Here is a 21712-nt window from a genome sequence, read left to right on the forward strand (position 1 = left end):
CAGGACTGCGTTTAATCATGTGAGGTCTGAGGTAGACTGGAGCATGCAGAGGATAGTTAGATTGCACTTGATGTTTCATGGCGAACCATCAAAATTCTGGAGGTCGCCATGTCCACACCCTTTGATTCTGGAAGAATCTTTCAATAACTTTTGATCAGGAGATCGTGTTGTATACCCTGGTAAAATTTGAGGTCTCTAGGAGTTAACCCCGAGGAGGAGTTCGCTCTCAAAAATTAAAAAAATAGAGAAAATTTAATTCAAAATGGCAGACTTCCTGTGGGGTTTCGGGGATGGCTCCAAGAGGCTCCACGAGGTGAAACGTGCTGCCGGGGCTGTTTGTTAAACATACTGTAGGGGGCGCTATAGCACATGCCCTGTAGAGATGCATACAGTGTTATTCCTTGAGACGACTGTGATGTGTGTGTAAATTTTAGTGAACTGTTGAACATTCTAAGCCTGTCAAAAAGTACTTTGTTTGTCACAAAAACAACGCGTTGGCACGGCAACAGCATTTCATCAAATATCAAAATCTTCACACTGTGGTATTGTCTGGGGGTGAAGAATCAGCTGACCAATTTTCAGAATGATATGAAAAAGTTTGGAGCAATGGTGTTTGCAAATGTAATTTCTAAACTTCTTGTTACCAATAGGTGGCGCAATGACTTTTTCTAAAATTTTCGCCGTGGATGTCCTCACACTGGGCCTGGTGTCCAGCACATGAAGTTTGGGGCAGATATGATGACGATTTGCTGAGATATAAGCATTTTAGAAGTCATGGCGAGACATCGAAATTTGCCGTGCCCCCACAGACACGCCTTTTGATGACACATCACCATTTTAACTGTGAATCATCATCAACATGTTTTGGTTTATATCACCACATTTGAGGTGAATCTGAACAAGAGACAAAGAATAATACATCAAAGTGTAAAAAATGACATTTTCTGTTGCCAGCAGGTGGCGCTCTGACTGTGAATGGATTTCATCATATGGATGTGATCAGGGCAAGAATCTGATCATACATATAAAGTTTCAGGCAGATTGGAGCATGTTCAGGGCATTTACACAGCACTTGAAATTTCATGGCGAAGGATCAAAATTCCACAGACCGCCACGGACACGCCCTTTGACTTTGGAAAAAGATTTTAATAACTTTTGCTCATTAAGGCCTCCTGTATGTACCGGTCGAATTTGAGGCGAATTGGAGTTTCCCCCTGGGAGGAGTTCGCTCTGGAAAAAAATGAAAAATGGGCAAAATCTGACATTCAACGCAAAATAGCTCACTTCCTGTTGGGTTTGGAATATGGCTGTCACTGACTTTTTTGTTCAGTCTGATGTGCTTCATATGTGTACCAAATTTGGCAGCTGTAGGTGAAACATGATGGCCGTGGGAAAGTGTAGGGGGCGCTATGGAGCCATGATGGCTGTGGGAAAGTGTAGGGGGCGCTATGGAGCCATTTTGCTACACACCTCCACATGCTCTAAAAAATATGAAATTTTTCACCAGTTCTGATGTGTGTGCAAATTTTCATGACTTTTCAAGCATGTTCAGGTCCTGAAAAATGCAGTTCTTTTGGCAGGATAATAATAATTAAAAACCCTAAGGTTCCAATAGCGTCCTTGGCACCGCTGGTGCCTTGGACAGTCGGTGCCCTTGCACCGCCTGTCCTCGGCACCCTCGGTGCTCGGACCCTGATAATAAATAATAAACCCTAGGGTTACAATAGGGTCCTTCGGCACTGTTGGTGCCTTGGACAGTCGGTGCCCTTGCACCGCCTGTCCTCGGCACCCTCGGTGCTCGGACCCTAATAATAATAATAATAAGAAGAAACGGAGCAAATACAATAGGGACTCGCCAGCTCTGCTGGCCGCTTCGCTGGCTCGGTCCCTAAAAACCCTAATGTTACAATAGGGTCCTAGGCACCGGTGCTGCCTTGGACAGTCGGTGCCCTTGCACTGCCTGTCCTCGGCACCTCGGTGCTCGGACCCTAATAAGAATACAATAGGGACTCGCCAGCTCTGCTGGCCGCTTCACTAGCTCGGTCCCTAATAATGATAAGAAGAAATGGAGCAAATACAATAGGGACTCTCCAGCTCCGCTGGCCCGCTTCGCTGGCTCGATCCCTAAATATAAACTAATAGTGGAGTACTGATTTAATACAATTCCACTTTTGCATGTTTAAAAAAATAAAATGAAGTTGAAATATGATAGGGCTGCACAGTTGAATAGTGGTGAGCACTTTCATCTTGCAGCAAGAAGATCCCCCGTTCAAATCCCAGCATCGGCCTGGGATCTTTCTGCATGGAGTTTGCATGTTCTCCCTGTGCATACGTGGGTTTTCTCCGGGTACTCCGGCTTCCTCCCACAGTCCAAAAATATGCTGAGATTAATTGATTATTCTAAATTGTCCATAGGTGTGAATGTGAGTGTGATTGTTTGTCTGTATATGTAGCCCTGCGGCAGACTGGAGACCTGTCCAGGGTGTCCCCTGCCTTCGCCCGAGTCAGCTGGGATGGGCTCCAGCGACCCTAGTGACCCGAGTGAGGATAAAGCGGCGTATAAAGAATGGATGGATGGATGGATGTAATAAGAGAATTTTCTTACAGCTTTTCTGTTGTGTGGTGGTGCATTCTAACAGGGATTGCAATTACAGCTTTGACTTGTTAAATTAGTTTGCATTTTATTGTGGTATATTCAACAGTTTCATATCAATACAATTCATTTCAAGATACATATTTTGATACTATTGAATCACCAATGCCTAATCATCTGTGAATTTTGTTAAAAAATTAAGTTGTAATATTTGCATACACTAAGAGCTGCTGTTGCAATTTTGTAACATTTTCACAAAATCCTGAAAAATTCAAACAATGATAAAGTCTCATTGTTTTCTTGATTATAGGCTAAAAACAGTTAAAAAAAAAAAGGAAAAGAAATTACATTAATATCATCAATGGGTTTCAGCAGGTTAATTCTTGCAGTCTGCAAAGGTCACATTTAAGATAACTCAATAATCAAATAAAAGTGTGAGAAATTTATTGTACATATAATCTATTATAATAATTAAACATCAGACCCAAATGAATTAATCTTTTCCTGCTTATTTGATAATTGTGTATTTGCCTTCACTTGTTTTTTCCTATAAAAGGAGTTATTGGTGGGGAGATGTACATTTGTTTTCAGGTCCTTTGAAGAAACTGCTGAAATCTCTAGTTGTGCAAGTTGCCTTTTACACTTCTAATTAAAGTTAATTAAGCTGAATTAGATCAATTAACTGTGGTAATATCCTTTCCTTTTCTAGGATCCACTTTGAATTAACTTGAATGACTGCATTTATTTTAGATGATACTGGTATGTGTAAGAATTGACTCCTACCTCTATTTTATGTTTTCATCTCATAACTCTGTACTGTTCTCAGAGAATTACTGCACAGCACAACAGGATGGAACTGATGAAAATGTAATTAAAATCTAAACTGCAAAAGCATTTGAAAATTCAGCTTCGTAATGGAATTAGTCTTTGCAATAGTGTTTTGACATATGAATTCTGGTAGCAGTCTGTTATAATTGGGTTATATTTTGAACTTGTCATCACAGTGTTGACGGTTTTGATACCACTTAAAAGGTATTATAGTCTGCTGTCTCACACTGAAATCACAAGACATGGTTTGTCTTTTTTCAAAACTTCAATAGAAATTAACTTTGAAATTATTTGTCAAATTTTTGCTATTTTATTGTTCCGTCCTGCTTACAGATAATCTTGTTACCATAGCAAAAAAATCTTTATCGGTCTCATGTATGTTATAGTATTGTTCTGAGCTGTAAAGTTATTATACAGGTCATGTGTAGCATGTGGCATTTCATATTTTTTTGCAATAAAGAAAAATCCCATCAAATTGTCCTGTCGTGTTGATAGGACTTTTGGTTCACACTCCATGCATTTCATTGTCGGTCATGTCCATTAAACGAGTGATAACATATATTTAGCTGTGAGTATGCAAGGGCTATCATATCAAAATGCAAACTAGAGACATATAGCAAGTTAAAAATACCAAAAAGAATTGGTCACCTCAGGTGGTACCGATATCTGAAATTTTGGGTCCTGGCCCAAGGACCAATTCCAGTGGAATCATACATACTTAAGCTACAATAACACTGCGTTCACCCTGTTTGACAGGTGAGTTATTTTGGCATAAAAGCTGATGCTTTAAATCTGCATCTATTATCACATTATGCTAGTGTAGTCTTCTGTTGATTAGAGTCTTTGACACATTTCATCTGATGGACAGCTGGAGTGCAGCGGTTTTTTTTTTTCATCATTTGTTATGTGTGGCTTCTGCAGTGCAGCACTTTACTGGTTCATCTCTGTGTGTGTGTGTGTGTGTGTGTGTGTGTGTGTGTGTGTGTGTGTGTGTGTGTGTGTGTGTGTGTGCATATATCTTGGCCATGTTGTTACTGAAAAAAGTAAAAGTGCAAAAAAGTTTCTTTACGGTTAGGCATTGTTTTGGTCTGGGTAAGGGTTAGGGGTTAGATATGAATGGGAGTCTATGGTAAGTCCCCACGGGGATATAAGAACCAGACGTGTGTAGGTGGGTGTGGGTGGGTGTAGGTGGGTGGGTGTGTGTGTGTGTGGCTGTACGCCCTCAGGAGTACATTGTTTATGTGATGGACTGGTTTACAGCTTAAATTTTTTAATGTAAATGGCACACCTGCTGACAGCTGACAATGATTGGGTTTTCTGCTGTGCTGCTGTCTTTTGAATATCTTTCAAATAATTTTTGTAGTTTTTTAATGTAAAATGGTTAAATAGTTAATATCAGTATTAGTTTCATCATCTGACACAGTGTTTGTGGTGGGCAGTAGAAGATATACACATAAATATAATCATATATATATATATATATATATATATATATATATATATATATATACATAAAACTCTTTATTTCTCTGTATGTTTTCAGGTATGGTGTACAATGTAACCCCCTACATGGACTACCACCCTGGTGGAGAAGAGGAGCTGATGAAGGCAGCAGGAAAAGATGGCACTGACCTCTTTGACCAGGTAAAGTAAAGCATTGCAAGTCATTGCAATGCTCTGTTTCTCAGTATCAAACATACAATCAAGGCTTTTTTTCATGTTGATGGTCAAAACAATTCAGGCGCTGAAACTTTTGAAAGACACTGTGACGATTTGAAAAATATTGTCCTTTTTTTCAACGAACAAGCATTTGTTTGCTGAGTTGCAGCAACAAGTAATCATGTCAATCAATGTTATTGTAATTGCTAACGATTTACCAGTGTACAAATGAGAAGACAGTAGGATCATTTCATACTAGCAGTTGCTCTGCCAGTCAGTTCAATGTCTGCTCCACGGGCCTTTCTGAAGACCCAGTGTTCATCAGTTAACGAGTTTTTTAGATCTTAAAAATGGATCCACTAAGGACGTGTTTTAAGTTTGGATGGAATTCAACCCCCTGGAAGTTTTCCCTTTGTTGGATTTCATTGAGTCAGTGTAAATATAATTCATCCTTTTGACAAGAACTTTTATGATTAGAGTATTTCATGTCAAAGTGAAACAGATTTCTACAACGTAATGTCTGTTGATTAAAAATATAGAACATAAAATAAATGATCAAATACTCACCCCCTCCAAAGTCAGTACTAAGTAGATGCATCTTTAGATGCAGTTTCAACATTAAGCCTGTGTGGATAGATCTTGATCGGCCTTATACATCTGGACACTATAATCTGATCTCAGTTTTCTTTAGAAAACTGTTCAAGATTCAAGAAATTTATTTATCACAAACACAATTATACATATAATGTGCAGTGAAATGTGTTGTGCACATATTCCAGACCAAAACATATATGTATATACTAGTGTTGTCACGATACTGGATTTCTAAATTCGATATCGATATTTTGAAAAAATATCGATATTCGATACGATTTTCGATACCACGCAACCATAAGATCTCTGTCCAAAATGTTTTCTTTTTATTTAAAGAAAATGACAGAACAAACGGTAGTGCACGTTTTCACATTTCATTCAGTCTATTTAGTCCTTATTAGTACAAATAAAATATCAAAAAATCAAATAAAAGATGCAATCTGTCTGTACTTTCAACAGTTTCCAGTTCCAACTATAATACAGTCAGCAAGTTAAGTATGTTTAATGAATGAAGTTTTCACACAAATCCCTGAAGCAGTAACAATGCTCAAATTCAAAACAAATACAAAAAGCCTGAGTTACACACTGCCTTAAAGGCACTTAAGGCAGGCCAGGCATTTAAGTTTAAGTAAAAATAAAAGCAGCACAATCTTCTATTTTCAAACAGTCAAGTGCAAGTAGTCCACTACAAAAAAATTATGAACTGTCTGGACTCTGGAACTGGAGTAATGCTAATGATAACTATTCTCTCACAATAACAGTATGTGCAATTTGTGCATGCAATGCAATAATAATTAAGAAATGAAAAATATATCAAGGAGGTAGTGTGCTTATCACAGTAGTGTGCCTATTGATATATTATTATCAATTACTGATATAGATTGGTTGATATGAATAGAAAATAAGATGATGCAGTTAACTTAGACTATGGTAAAAAAAGGAATGAACTTAGTGTTGTGGCTCGCAGGTTACAGCATTTAAATTGTTAGTTTGAATCAGGCCTTTATAATGACTTATCAATTTAACTTAGAAATAAATAAAAGTAAAGTAGTGAAGCACAACAGCATCTAAGTTCGTTTCTTTTTTATCATAGTCACTCCTACATCATCTTGGTTTCTATTCATATTACAAACTCTCTAGAACGGATATGCAGCCTATTGTTTGCTAGCTTTAGCCATCGCTATTCACTAACAAGACAACAACACACACACTCATCAGCACACAGCACTTCTGACGTTTCTTTTGTCAATTAAAACGGGTGGCGAGGGTCCTGCACATGCCATTACCATCTTGATGAGCCAGCGTTTACATACCGCAAAAATAAAAAAAATAGTAGCGAGTGAGTGAGTCGCGAGCACCTAGCACGCAGCAGTAGCAGCACTCACATGGTGCGTGGGGACAGGGGAGGGGCCGCAGCCGGCATGCAGGCAGGCAGCAGAGTGTGCTGTGTACGGGTGGTGCTGTTTTGCGACCAACGGGAGAGGTACAAACTGAGTATCGGTATATGGGAAAATGCATATTGAATTGTTTTTAGTTCATAATTATCGATATTTATCGATAAATCGATATTTTTGACAACACTAGTATATACATACGTATATACATACGTACATACATACAGTCAAGCCCGAAATTATTTTTTATTAGCAAATTTTGACTTAGTTACTTTCATTCAACCAGCAAGGCTTTTTTTGATTTGAAATGACACAGGTGTCTCCCAAACAATAAGACAATGTACAAGAGCCATCATTGTGGCAAAAATAATTTCTCAGCTTTTACTTATATTTAAACAAAAAGTGGCATGTCCAAAATTGTTGATACCCATTAATCAATAGAAAAGCCTTTATTGGCTGTTACACCAGTCAAACACTTCCTATACCTGCTGACCAGCTTTGTGCACATCTCCATTGATATTTGTGTCCATTCATCTTTTCCGATGAATGGACACAAATATCAGAGTTGGCTCTTTCAGGTTGGAGGGTCTCCTTGCCATCACCCTGATCTTTAGCGTCCTCCACAGATTCTCAACTGGATTCAAGTCAGGACTCTGGCTGGGCCACTCCAAAATGTTGTTTTTGACCGCTAACTATTTCTTCGCTACTGTTGTTGTGTGTTTTGGGTTGTTGCCATGCGGAAATGTCCAATGGTGCCCAAAGCCAAGTTCCACTGCAGACTGCCTGATGATGTTGTTGAGAATCTTGATGTATTCTTCCTTTTTTCATGATGCCGTTTACTGTGATTAGGTTCCCTGGTCCATTGGCTGAAAACCCCCCCCCAAAGCAAGAGGTTCCTACCACCATCTTGAACAGTGGGGATGGTGTTCTTAGGGTTGAGGTTTCTTCTTTCTTATGCCAAATGAAGACTACATCATTGTGGCCAAACAATTACATTTTTGTTTCATCTGACCATAAAACAGAAGACCAGAAGTCGTCTTCTTTGTCCAGATGAGCATTTGAAAAGGCCAAGAGGGCCTTTGTGCGCCTTATATGCAGAAGTGACGTCCTCCTTGGTCTGCGTCCAAAGAACCCAGCAGTGTGCAGTGCACGTTGGACTGTCTGCCTTGAGATGTTGCCACCAGCTGGGTCCAGATTCTCCAGGACGGCCTTGGTGGTGATCCTTGGATTCTTTTTCCCTTCTCTCATTATCCTCCTGGCCAGCACAGGTGTCACTTTTCCCATCACATCCTCTGAGATTTTCCACGGTGTGGAACGTCTTGCATTTTTTACCAATACTTTGCATTGTTGCCACTGGAACTTGAAAACATTTAGATATAGTTATGTATCCCTTTCCTGACTTGTGAGCAGCCAATTTGCAGCCGCAGGTCCTCAGTGAGCTCCTTTGTTCTTAACCATGATTGTCCACAAACCAGCTGCAGAGAGCTGCTCTTTTTCGCATTAATTTCAATTAATTAATCACACAAAAGATAACACGTTAAAAAAATTAATGCAAGAATTTTTGATATTCAGAATCGTGTTGAGGAAAAGCTGAAAGACTGCAAATATTTTCCCCTGGCGCTGGATGAGAGTACGGATGTGACAGATGTGAGCCAGCTCCTGATTTTCACAAGAACCATTGACAGTTCATTTGAAGTTCATGAGGAACTACTGAACCTGGTGTCTTTGCATGAGACCACAAAGGGCACAGATATATCCAATGCCATAAAAATGGTAGTAAATGAGCATGGAGACTTTGGCAAACTTTCAGCTGTCGTAACCGACAGCACGCTGTCCATGCAGGGAAGACACACTGGATTCGCTGTGCTTCTCCATCAGAACGGTGTTGACTGCTCCGTACTGTACTGCATCATACATCAGGTAGGTGACTATTGATTAGATTCTGTTTAAGGAATTTATGACAGCGTGTGTGCAAATTATTTTCATAGTCTTTGTATTATTAATTTTTAATTTCCAGGAGGCGCTCCGCGCAAAGCTTCAGCCACATCATGGATTTAGTGACCAAAGTTACGAATCTTATTTGACAGGGTAACATGGGTCTCGATCACAGAAACTTTGTTGCCTTTTTGGAAGAGGTGAACGCCGCCTATGGGGCACGCTGACAGATGGATGAGCTGTGGAAGTGTGCTGCGCACTGAACTCCCTGTGTTTTTGGAGGAGCGTCTTTGCTGTGATACAAGTGCGTACTGTTGCAAACTCCGGGATACAGCTTTTCTGTGCAACATGGCCATTCTTACCGATATCACCTCACGTTTAATTCACCTTAACCTAGGCTTGCGCTAGCCGATCGCCACAGCACCATTGGCACATCGTTTTGCTGGATAGCGCAGTCATTCTGAATCGTGTGAGCCACAGTGGCGCTCTATTTTTCTTGTAAAAAGCAACAAAAAAAGGGTTCGATTTACTTTTTCTTCTAAACGCCCGAGTGATAATATAAGAGAAACAAACTTTTTTCTCAGCAGGCGTCGGAAATGGTCGGAGCCACCCGTGATCAAGATTCGGGTGGCTCCGAGATTGGCCAAGAGCGGCTCTCGGCCAATCACAGAAAAGCATGCTATTTTTACTGCGTGAAATCTCTGAACGGTGTGCCACAAGGCGAGTCATTTGTGATCAGGAAAAGCAAGAAAGAGGAGGTTTTTGTTGAGTTTATGCTACAGTTGTGAGATATGGTACATAGTGAGGGTTAAAGAATTGGACATAGGAGGAAAACAAGGCAAATTGGACATGAAATTAATATTTTTATGGGTCAAAAAGTTTTGATCATGAACATGTTTCAGGTACAGGTTTTTAAATGGCCAAATGCATATATACATGGGAATGTGTCTTCAACTCTGACTGCCTGTTTTTACGAAAAGAACATTAAATTTGGATCTGAAAGTTTAGCAAAATGATATAGACTCACACTTTGTGATGATATTTATATTCAGGACTTAGACTTAAACATTTCACGTTGCTCAGAGCAGTTGAGAAGGAGTGTAAAAACGATGAAAATAACATACATATAAGTAGAAATAAAATAGAACTGTTTAATTGAGCATTTTTTACCTCAAAATGCACCAGAATGCAGGAAAATGACTCCATTTTTTCCGCTATCACTGACACAGAAATTTGTGGCTTTTTGTGGCTCATTGTTATTCTTATCAGTGAGCCACAGTGGCTCTTCATTTCAAATTCCTAGTGCAAGCATAGTTAACAAACAGGTGCAGGGGAGATTCCAAACTGTTTTGGAACTGTATGCACACATGAACACCTTTCGGCGCAAACTGGAACTGTTCCGAGATGGATTCTCATCCATGTCTCCAAATTGGGCACATTTTCCCTCCTGTGAAGAGATGCACTGTCACGAATAATGTGTGGATGAACCCAAGCGCAGACTCAACGAACAGACCAGCAGGTGTTAAAGGCGAAAAGGGTTTTATTAAACCAAAATCCAAAATCACATCCACCAGATATCTAAGAACCGGACCAGAGGCAAGGCCAAACAACTCAAGTCTCCGAAAACAAAACCACTTATTACTACAGGTTGGCTGAGAGTTACTCACATACTGGGAGGCTGTCTCTTAAGAGAGCAGGCAACTGAGAAGAGTCCAAAAAACAACAAAAGCACAAAAGAGTCCAAAAGGGGGGGGGAATCCACAGAAGAGGGAGGCAGTAAGGTCCAAGGCTGATGCGGTCCAGAAGGGAGTGGGTGTGTTGAACTATGCTCCAGGACTGACTGGGGGAAGCAGAGGGTTTATATAGTAGAGGAGGGGAGCAGGTGAGTGGCGTTGGCTGATTACGCTGCAGCTGCAGCCCATGAGCAATTACTTGGCAGCCAGAGGGCGAGTGACCGGGAGAGAGAAAGACACAGGAGGGAAGGACAGCAGGCAGAGGGAGACAGAGAGACACAAGCCAAAACATACACAGAGGGCAACAATGGGGAAGAGAAGGAAAAGGGGAGAAAAAGGGCAGGAACTGGAGTGGCACCATGACATACGCAGAGATGTGAAAAAATATTCCAGAAGTACAGAGCCGACATAGAAACTCTTCTGCAGCAGTTCAATGATCGTTTCCAAGACTTCCACGCCATGTAGCCGCGAGTTGTGCTATTCACGGCCCTCCTCTCTGCCGTGGTCAGTGAGCAACCCGCAGAGTTGCAGCTGGAACTCTGCGAACCACACTTCAACCCTTTCTTTCAGTCTCAGAGAAATGAGAAGGGGATTTCATTCTGGAGACTGCTACCTGAGTCCTGTTTCCCGTTGCTTCAGGATTTTTCACTTTCCATGGCCAGCATGTTTGGGAGCACTTATATCTGTGACAGCAGCTTTTCAATTATAAATCAAACGAGAGAAACAGGCTGACAGATGAAACTCTGTTCCAGCTCATGCAAATTGGAAACACACAAATTGACATTGACATCCAGAATATTGTGCAGCAGCAGGCAAGACCACAGGTATCTCATTAGGACACATGTTGCTGAGCCAGGTGAGAGAAGGTCTTTTCAGGACCGTACTTGAAACGTCAAGTGGAATAGGAGGGTTGTGTATAAATAGTTCAAGTTAAATATGATGACAATTCACAGATACAGTCACCTTCAAAAGTATTGGAACAGCAAGTTCAATTCCTTTGTTTTTGTTGTATACTGAAGACATTTGGGTTTCAGATAAAAAGACGAATATGACACAGAAGTTCAGAATTCCAGCTTTTATTTCGTGGTTTTTACATCAAGATGTGCTAAACAACCCAGGAAAGATTACCTTTTCTATGAACCCACCCACTTTTCAAGTGAGCAAAAGTATTGGAACATGTGACTGATGGGTGTTTCTAGTTGCCCAGGTGTTGCCTTTTAGATCGATTGCAAAGACATTAAATAGTTCTTGTTTTTGCCTTTGGGTTTCACCTGTGAAAACTGCATTTTCTGTTAAGCAAACATTAAGACCAGAGAGCTGTCTATGGGAGAAAAGCAAACCATTTTGAAGCTAAGAGAAGTAGGAAAATCGATCAGGGCTATTGCAAAAACATTAGGCATAGCCACTACAACAATTTGGAATGTTCTGAAAAAGAAAGAAACTACTGGTGTACTGAGCAACAAACATTGAACAGTTTGGCCCAGGGTAACAACAACAGTTGATGACAGAAGCACTATGAGAGCTGTGAAGAAAAACCACAAAGCAACATTCACTGACATCACTGCCAACCTCCACGGGGCAGGGGTGAAAGTGTCACAATCCACTGTTTGAAGAAGACTTCGAGAGAAGGAATATTGAGGCCATACCACAAGATGCAAACCACTCATCAGCAAAAAAAATTGGAAGGCCAGATTGGATTTTGCAAACAAGTACAGAGATCAGCCACAAAAGTTTTGGAACAAAGTTTTATGGACTGATGAGACCAAGATTAACCTCTACCAAAGTGATGGAAAGGCCAAAGTATGGAGAAAGAAAGGATCTGCTTATGATCCAAAACATACAAGCTCATGTGTGAAACATGGTGGAGGTAGTGTCATGGCTTGGGCTTTCATGGCTGCTTCTGGAAAGGGCTCACTAGTCTTTATTGATGATGTAACTCATGATGGTAGCAGCAGAATGAAGTCTGATATGTACAAACCCATTTTGTCTGGCAATTTACAGAAAAATGCATCCAAACTAATCAGGAGAAGCTTCATCATGCAACAAGTCAATGACCCAAAGCACACTGACAACACAACAAAGGACTTCATCAGGGGGAAAAGCTGGAAGGTCTTGGACTGGCCAAGTCAGTCACTGGACCTTAACCCAATAGAACATGCATTTTACCTCCTGAAGAGGAGACGGAAGGGAGAAACCCCCAGCAACAAACAAGAACTGAAAGAGGCTGCAGTGAAGGCCTGGAACAGCATTTCTAATGAGGAATGCAACAGCCTGGTGAAGTCAATGGGTCGCAGGCTCGATGCAGTTATTGCAAGTAAGGGTTGTGATGGTTAGTTTAATGTTGTGAATGAGTTTGGTTGGTTTTTCTACTGGTTCGAAGTGCCCTCTGGTGGTGAGAGTGGAGATTGTCATGTTGATTGTTCAGAAGCTCAGTATGGAACCATCATGGCGGAAGTGCAGCGTCCTCGTGTTGTTTTGGCCCACATAAGGCTGTAAGTTTTGGGTTTGAGTCGAAAAGTGTTTTATATATCAGTCTGTAAGCAAAGTAACAATTAGTCCTTTTAATTTTAATAAGCAATTTGAGGTTAAAATGAGTTTAAGAGTACAAACGTTAGCATTTGTTAGCATTTAAGCTAGCGGACTTTTCAGATGCTAATTAGGCTAATTTGGACAGATTAATTTACAAGTCAATTCAAAGTTAAGTAAATTTAGATGCTAATCAGTTGTGTGGTGTAACATTTAAATGTTTGAGTTGTGTAATGCTCAGTTCTGATTGTTGTGTGTTTGTGTGTTACAGCTTTACAGTACAGTAAAGAGGTTTCTACCACATGAAGTCTCCTGTTCGCTGTCTGTCTTAGCTAGATAGCTTTCCATTTAGTGAGGACAGAACAGTAAAGAGCCTTATAATCAGCAGACGGCACCAGAAGCTGTTACTTCAGTCACCCAGTCATCATGTTGCAGCAAGCAGACACTCAACCCCAAAGTCAGCAGAGAGGCTACCTGCCTGACAGTCAGGGAGATTTGTGGGAAACAAGGTCTCGTTGCTCTGGATCCTCGAAGCAGTCCACAAGGTCATCAGCAAGCGTTGCAGCACTCAAAGTACGAGCCAAAGCTGGGGCTGCACAAGTGCAGTTGGCCTATGCAGAAGAGGAAGCTGAAGCCATTAAGCAACTGCACATATTAAAGGTAAAGAAAAAAGTAGCAGCTGCAACAGCAGAAGCAAACATTTTAGAGGCAGCTGTTCAGTATGAAGAACTGCAATCACTATGCCGAGAACATACACCCAGCAACACCGTAGACTCCAGACAAAAGGTTCAAAACTACATTGACAGTCAAGTCTTCCTACCGGACAACCAAGTGTCACCACAACCTCCAATCTTAAGCACAAACCCTTTCAAACAAGTTGAAACTACAAATCTTGACTCCCAGCAAATACTTCAGCAACAAAATCCCCTCCCTTACAACTACATATCAACACCCAGTCCTCGCACAACCTATCCAGCCGGAAACCATCAGTACCAGCCATTCAGCTCATCTCCTCCTAACACTCAGGAGACATCAAGTGTAAGCTATGTAGCTAAGTATCTGATGAGACGTGAACTCGTAACAGGCACTATGCAGAAATTTGATGACAATGCGCAAAACTATCGTGGCTGGAAATCATCATTTCTGAATATTACTAAAGACTTGTCTCTGTCACCCAAAGAAGAGCTAGACCTTCTGATTCAATGGCTTGGACCAAAGTCAACTGAACAAGCGAAGAGAATCAGTCCAGCTCAAATCAACGACACAACTGCAGCTCTGAAAATGGTTTGGCAGCGCCTGGAAGAAACCTACGGTGCACCTGAGGTAATCGAACACACCCTCTTTAAGAAAATTGAGGACTTTCCCAGAATTACCTGTAGAGACAATACTGAACTAAGAGAATTAGGGGACCTTCTACTTGAAGTTGAACTAGCAAAAGCAGAGGGCTATTCTCCTGGGCTAGCCTTTCTGGACACTGCTAGGGGTGTTAATCCCTTCATAGAGAAGTTGCCATATTCTTTACAAGAAAAGTGGATCTCACAAGCATCTAAATATAAAGCAGATCGTAATGTGACATTCCCACCCTTTTTCATCTTCTCCAGATTTGTGCAAGAGCAGGCATGTATAAGAAATGACCCTAGCTTCTCTTTTCTGTCAGGAACTCAGCCAAAGTATGACAAACCAATTAAAAGCAGTACCCGCCCCATGATATCGGTGAAAAGGACTGAAATAGCGCAGCGTACTCAGTCAACAGAGACAAGTGAAGAACCGAACAAAGAATGTCCTCTGCATAAAAAGCCACATCCCCTCAGGAAATGTCGCGGCTTTCGCAACAAACTAGAGGAGAGAAAAGCATATTTGAAAGAGAAAAACATATGCTTCAAGTGTTGTGCAACAAATAAACACCAAGCTAAAAACTGTCCTATCAAAGTGACATGCAAAGAATGTCAGAGTGAAAGACACAATACGGCTCTGCATCCAGGCCCTCCTGCATCCGACATCAAACCGCCGCCAGAGGTGGAACAGCACGGCGGGGAGCCTGAGCCAAGTTTACCACCTGTCTCTGCTACCACAATGTGTACTGAGGTATGTGGGGAACAGCATAGTCCCAGGTCCTGTGCAAAGATATGTCTAGCTAAAGTCTATCCAGCAGGGCAAAGAGAAAAAGCACTAAACTTGTGTTGTGTTATGGATGAACAGAGTAATCAGTCTCTTGCTCGCTCAGACTTTTTTGACATCTTCAGAGTAAACGAAGGCACAGAGGTGTATACTTTAAAAACATGCTCAGGTGTCATGGAAGTGAGCGGGAGGAAAGCTAAAGACTTTATCATTGAGTCTATGGATGGTCACAATAAAGTACCACTCCCTCCTATGCGAGAATGTGACATGATTCCAGAGGACCGCTCAGAGATACCCTCACCTGAAGTTGCCCACCACCACCCACATTTAAAGGCATTCTCACACAAGATTCATCCTGTCAATCCAAACGCGCAGATCCTGTTGCTGCTAGGAAGAGACATCCTGAGGCTTCACAAGGTGAGAGAGCAACGCAATGGTCCCAGTAATGCACCATTCGCCCAGCGTCGAGACCTTGGCTGGGTCATCGTGGGTGACATATGTGTAAGTGGCGCACACAAACCAGTTTCTGTCAGAGCATACAAAACTAACACATTGCTCAACGGACGTCCTTCGTACCTCAGTCCCTGCTCCAATGTCCTGCAAGTAAAAAAAAAAAAAAGGATAGAGCGAGTTGCAGATGAGACTCAAAACTTCACAGATACTTACCAAACAAAACAAACAGACAGTCTTGGGGATACAGTCTTCATCAAAACAGAAGATGATGAAAGGCTAGCACCCTCGCAGCAAGATGCACAGTTTCTCACAATAATGCAAAACGAAATGTACCAGGATGAAACTAACAGCTGGGTTGCACCGCTTCCTTTTGCTACACCCAGACAACGTCTACCAAACAATAGAGAACAAGTTTTGAAAAGACTCCTCACACTCAGACGCAGTCTTGACAAAAAACCTGACATGAGAGAGCACTTCCTACAGTTCATGCAGAAAATCTTAGACAATCAGCAAGCAGAAATCGCACCTCCCTTGCAGCCTAATGAAGAGTGTTGGTACCGCCCCATGTTTGGAGTGTATCATCCACAGAACCCAATCAAATTCGTGTGGTTTTTGACTCAAGTGCCAAACATGAGGGCATAGCACTCAACGACGTCCTCCTAAGCGGCCCAGATCTTAACAATGCCTTGCTAGGAGTACTCATAAAATTCCGCAGAGAGCCTATTGCAGTAACAGCAGACGTGGAACAAATGTTCTACTGTTTCACAGTGAGAGAAGATCATCGCAATTTTCTGCGATTCTTTTGGCACAAAGACAATGACCTCACAAAAGAGGTCATCGAGTACCGCATGAAAGTTCATGTGTTTGGGAATGGACCCTCTCCCTCTGTCGCAATCTACGGGCTACGCAAAGCAGCTGAGACAGAAGAGAAGGAACATGGCAAAGACGCATCACAGTTTGTCACCAGGAACTTTTATGTGGACGACGGTCTAATCTCTCTTCCCACTGAACTCAAAGCCGTCGCTCTCCTGCAAAATACCAAGAAAATGTTGGCCGAGTCAAATCTGCGCTTACATAAAATTGCTTCAAACAGCAGCAAAGTCATGGAGGCTTTCCCAACATGTGATTTGGCAAAAGACATTAAAAGTCTCAACCTAGACAGTGACCCGTTACCTGTTCAGAGAAGTTTAGGCATCAGCTGGAATCTTGAATCTGACACTTTCACTTTTCAAGTGTGCAAAGAACAAAAACCCTTCACCAAAAGAGGTGTACTATCCACCGTCAATAGTTTGTACGACTCCTTGGGTTTTGTTGCGCCTATTACTGTACAAGGAAAAGCACTCATAAAAGAACTCTCCTCCGAACCATGCGACTGGGACGATCCCTTGTCCCCGGACAAAGAGAGGCTGTGGACTGCATGGAAGGATTCTCTTCTAGAGTTAGAGCACATACACGTTCCCAGACCGTATGTGCCCTTCTCTCTCTCCTCAACGCAGCACAGAGAACTTTGTGTCTTCAGCGACGCTTCATCCACAGCTATAGCAGCTGTCGCCTACATACAAGTTCAAAACAAACATGGACAGTACTACAGTGGATTTGTCATGGGGAAATCCAAACTAGCACCAAAGCCAGCGCACACTATCCCACGTCTGGAGTTGTGTGCAGCCGTCCTTGCTGTGGAAATGACAGAGTTCATATGCCAAGAAATGGACATTAACTTGCACGCTGTCAAGTTCTACACGGACAGTAAAATTGTGCTAGGTTATATCAACAACACCTCAAGAAGGTTTTATGTCTACGTGTCAAACAGAGTCTCAAGGATCAGAAAGTCATCTGTGCCATCACAGTGGCATCATGTCTCATCAGAAGACAACCCAGCAGACATTGCTACACGACCAATAACAGCACTTCTCCTACCGGTCCGGTGAACCAGTATGTTCACCGGACCACCTTTCCTGACAAAAGAACTGTCACAGTCTCCTCATACGGCAGACACAAGCAACTTCAAACTAATCGAACCAGAACAAGATGCAGAGATTCGACCAGAAGTCACTGTCTGTGCTACTCAAGTCAGCACCAAACCTCTTGGCTCACATCGCTTCGAAAGGTTCTCATCGTGGGAACATCTCATTAGAGGTGTGACAAAACTCATCACAGTAGCCAGAAACAAATCAAAAGCTACAGACTCGAACACCACAAATCCACAAACTCAAGCTAAACTGACAGTCATCGCAAGTGTTCAACAATGTGCATTCAAAGAGGAAATAAGAAAGCTACAAAAAGGAGAACAAATCCCAAAACCAAGCCCCCTGTGCACTCTAAACCCATTCATAGACTCAGATGGACTGTTAAGAGTGGGAGGTCGCACATCTCTTGCAGATCTACCATATGACGAAAAGCACCCAGTGATACTCCCTAAAAAGCATCATGTGTCTACTATGATTGTGAGACATTACCACCAAGATGTCGCTCACCAAGGTCGCCACCTCACCGAGGGAGCGCTTCGATCTGCAGGCGTTTGGATAATCGGTGCCAGAAAACTAGTGTCAAGTGTAATCTATCAGTGTGTCACATGTCGCAAGCTTAGAGGAAAACCCGCTGAACAGAAAATGGCCAATCTCCCTGAGGATCGCCTCGTTATGGAGCCCCCATTCACAAGAGTGGGCCTAAATGTTTTTGGACCATGGACTGTAATCACCCACAGGACAAGGGGTGGTTGTGCAGAAAGCAAGCGCTGGGCAGTTTTATTCAGTTGCCTAGGCACACGCGCTGTTCACATAGAAATAATTGACACTATGTCCACCTCAAGTTTTATTAATGCTTTGCGAAGGTTTTTCGCTGTCAGGGGTCCTTCCAAAGTTCTCAGATCAGACCGTGGCACCAACTTTATCGGGGCTTGTAAAGAGTTGAAAATCAGCACTGATGATCCGAAGATGCAAAACTACTTGAGCAAAGAAGGCTGCACATGGACCTTTAACACACCCCACTCATCCCATATGGGTGGCTCATGGGAAAGAATGATAGGCACCGCTCGCCGCATTCTTGACGCCATGTTACTGCAGTCAGGTCCTACTCGCCTTACACATGAAGTCCTTACAACCCTAATGGCGGAGGTTATGGCTATCATTAATGCCCGTCCACTAGTTCCCATCACCACAGATTCAGACACACCAACGATTTTGACACCATCCATGCTCCTAACTCAAAAGGCAGGAGTTGCACCTGTTCCAGAAGGGACATTTGACATTAAAGACATGTACAAAAAGCAATGGCAACATGTTCAAAGCCTCGCGAATGTCTTTTGGAAATGTTGGAGACAAGAATATTTGTCAATTCTTCAAGTGAGGAAGAAATGGACTTTAGACAAGGACAGTATCAAAGAAGGAGATGTCGTCTTAGTAAAGGATGATCTGGTGAAGCGCAATGAATGGCCCATTGGACTCATTACTAAGTGCATCCCAAGCGAAGACAAAAAGATCAGAAAGGTGGAAGTAAGAGTTGTAAAACAAGGCACTCCACGTATCTATCTCCGACCTATAACTCAACTCATTCCACTGCTCCCTCCAAACAGTGATAAAAAGACTGGTTAATTTGAATATAGTGGCATAAAAGTATTTATACCAGGCGGGGAGTGTGATGGTTAGTTTAATGTTGTGAATGAGTTTGGTTGGTTTTTTCTACTGGTTCGAAGTGCCCTCTGGTGGCGAGAGTGGAGATTGTCATGTTGATTGTTCAGAAGCTCAGTATGGAACCGTCCAGCCCGATCTCACGAGGATTCGTGAAACTGTCACGTAAATTTTTGTTTCGGTTTCGTGCGCACCAACACGATTTCGTCATGTTTTTCGTGCCGCTCACCACGAAATGCGCACCAATGTATTTTAAACGGCGGACTTTTCGTGCCACTCAGAACGTATTTCAAACGAATGTGTATATTATACTTTTAATGTAAAACCGTGGCGAATCCAACACTATATTTTGCATGACATCATCCCTAACCATAACCTAACCATAACCCTAACCATAACCCGGTGGTACACTTACCAATTTGCATAGGAATTTAAAGAATGTCCGACGGCCGCAAACGCGATCACACAAGCAGTATACGCCGATGGACAGCTTAGATCGCCATGAATCCGCTGGTATAAACCACTTTCAGATGTGATTACCACAGCGGGTTTCGTTGTGAGCAACACGAAAAACATTTCGTGGTGAGTGGCACGAAAAACATGACGAAATCGTGTTGGTGCGCACGAAAACCGAAACAAAAATTTACGTGACAGTTTCACGAATCCCCGTGAGACCGGGTTGAACCGTCATGGCGGAAGTGCAGCGTCCTTGTGTTGTTTTGGCCCACATAAGGCTGTAAGTTTTGGGTTTGAGTCGAAAAGTGTTTTATATATCAGTCTGTAAGCAAGCTAACAATTAGTCATTTTAATTTTAATAAGCAATTTGAGGTTAAAATGAGTTTAAGAGTACAAACGTTAGCATTTGTTAGCATTTAAGCTAGCGGACTTTTCAGATGCTAATTAGGCTAATTTGGACAGCTTAATTTACAAGTCAATTCAAAGTTAAGTAAATTTAGATGCTAGTCAGTTGTGTGGTGTAACATTTAAATGTGTGTTTGAGATGTGTAATGCTCAGTTCTGATTGTTGTATGTTTGTGTGTTACAGCTTTACAGTACAGTAAAGTAAAGAGGTTTTTACCACATGAAGTCTCCTGTTCGCTGTCTGTCTTAGCTAGATAGCTTTCCATTTAGTGAGGACAGAACAAGGGTTATGCCACCAAAAATTAAATGTTGTTCACTTTAAGTTAATTTAATAATGTCTATTCCAATACTTTTGCTCACTTGAAAAGTGAGTGGGTTCAAAGAAAAGATTATCTTTCCTGGGTTGTTTAGCACATCTAGATGTAAAAACCATGAAACAAAAGCTGGAATTCTGAACTTTTGTGTCAAATTCATCTTTTTATCTGAAACCCAAATGTCTTCAGTATACAACAAAAACAAAGGAATTGAACTTGCTGTTCCAATATTTTTGGAGGTGACTGTATAGTTTGGCCCACAGTAAGGCTGGGGGGGGAAAATGTGGCCTTCTGTGTCATTAAAGTTGCCCATCCCTGCTTTAGGTTATCGTCTTCCAGGAAAATAAATTTCCCAGGCTGCAGTTCTCTTGCAAACTGCATGGGTTGTCCTCCAGGATCTCCCTGCACGACTGAATTAATTTTGCCCCTTTTAGTACATGCCTTCCAGGGCTGCTGCTAAGAAGCATCCTCACTTCATGGTGCTGCCGCCATCATGCTTCATGATGGGGATGATTGGGTGGTGTTTGCTTCACATCATTATGTTTGGTATCCACTAAACATAGCATTTGCTCTGATGGCCTAAAAGCTCAATTATGGTGTTATCATATCAAAGAACCTTTGTCGAATTTACTTCAAAGCCTCCTACATGACTTCAGGTGAACTCGGTTTGTGATTTAATACAAGCTGCTTTCAGTGGCTTTCTGTTTGCTACACCCCAATAAAGCTTTGACCGTTGGTAAACCTAGTCCTCAGTTGGTTTATAAACAGTCTCTTCCATTTCAGCCACTGAAGCTTCTTACTCCTTCAGGGACTCATGGGTTTCTTGGTGGTGTCCCTCACTTGTGTCTTTTCTGTTTGGTCACTCAGTTTTAGAGGACAGCTTGCACACGGCAGATTTACATGTGCCGTATCTTGACCGTTTCTTAATGATGAATGTGACTGTGCTCCAATGGTTATTTAGTGACTTGGACATTTTCTTGTATTCATCCCATGACTTATGCTTTTCAATAATCTTTTCTCAAAGTTACTTAGAGTGTTCTTTTGCTTTGCATAGTGTAGTTACATGTGATTTACCAGT

At 41.8% G+C, this 21712-nt stretch overlaps 1 protein-coding gene across 8 annotated transcripts in view; it reads left to right on the forward strand.

Moving 5' to 3' along the window:
* LOC110970024 (cytochrome b5 reductase 4) overlaps positions 1-21712 on the forward strand; it is a 70780-nt gene that overhangs the window by 20687 nt on the left and 28381 nt on the right. For 4 of the 8 annotated variants that reach the window (XM_051957255.1, XM_051957254.1, XM_051957257.1 and 1 more), the window contains exon 4: positions 4965-5065. In XM_051957255.1, coding sequence (XP_051813215.1) covers positions 4965-5065 — 101 coding nt within the window. Of the gene's footprint in view, positions 1-4964; positions 5066-8910; positions 20542-21712 lie in introns of those variants that run through there. The other 4 variants (XM_051957252.1, XM_051957251.1, XM_051957253.1 and 1 more) reach the window with 4 other exon arrangements.

Source organism: Acanthochromis polyacanthus, chromosome 12 (genome assembly GCF_021347895.1).
Source record: "Acanthochromis polyacanthus isolate Apoly-LR-REF ecotype Palm Island chromosome 12, KAUST_Apoly_ChrSc, whole genome shotgun sequence".
Lineage (NCBI taxonomy): Eukaryota > Metazoa > Chordata > Actinopteri > Pomacentridae > Acanthochromis > Acanthochromis polyacanthus.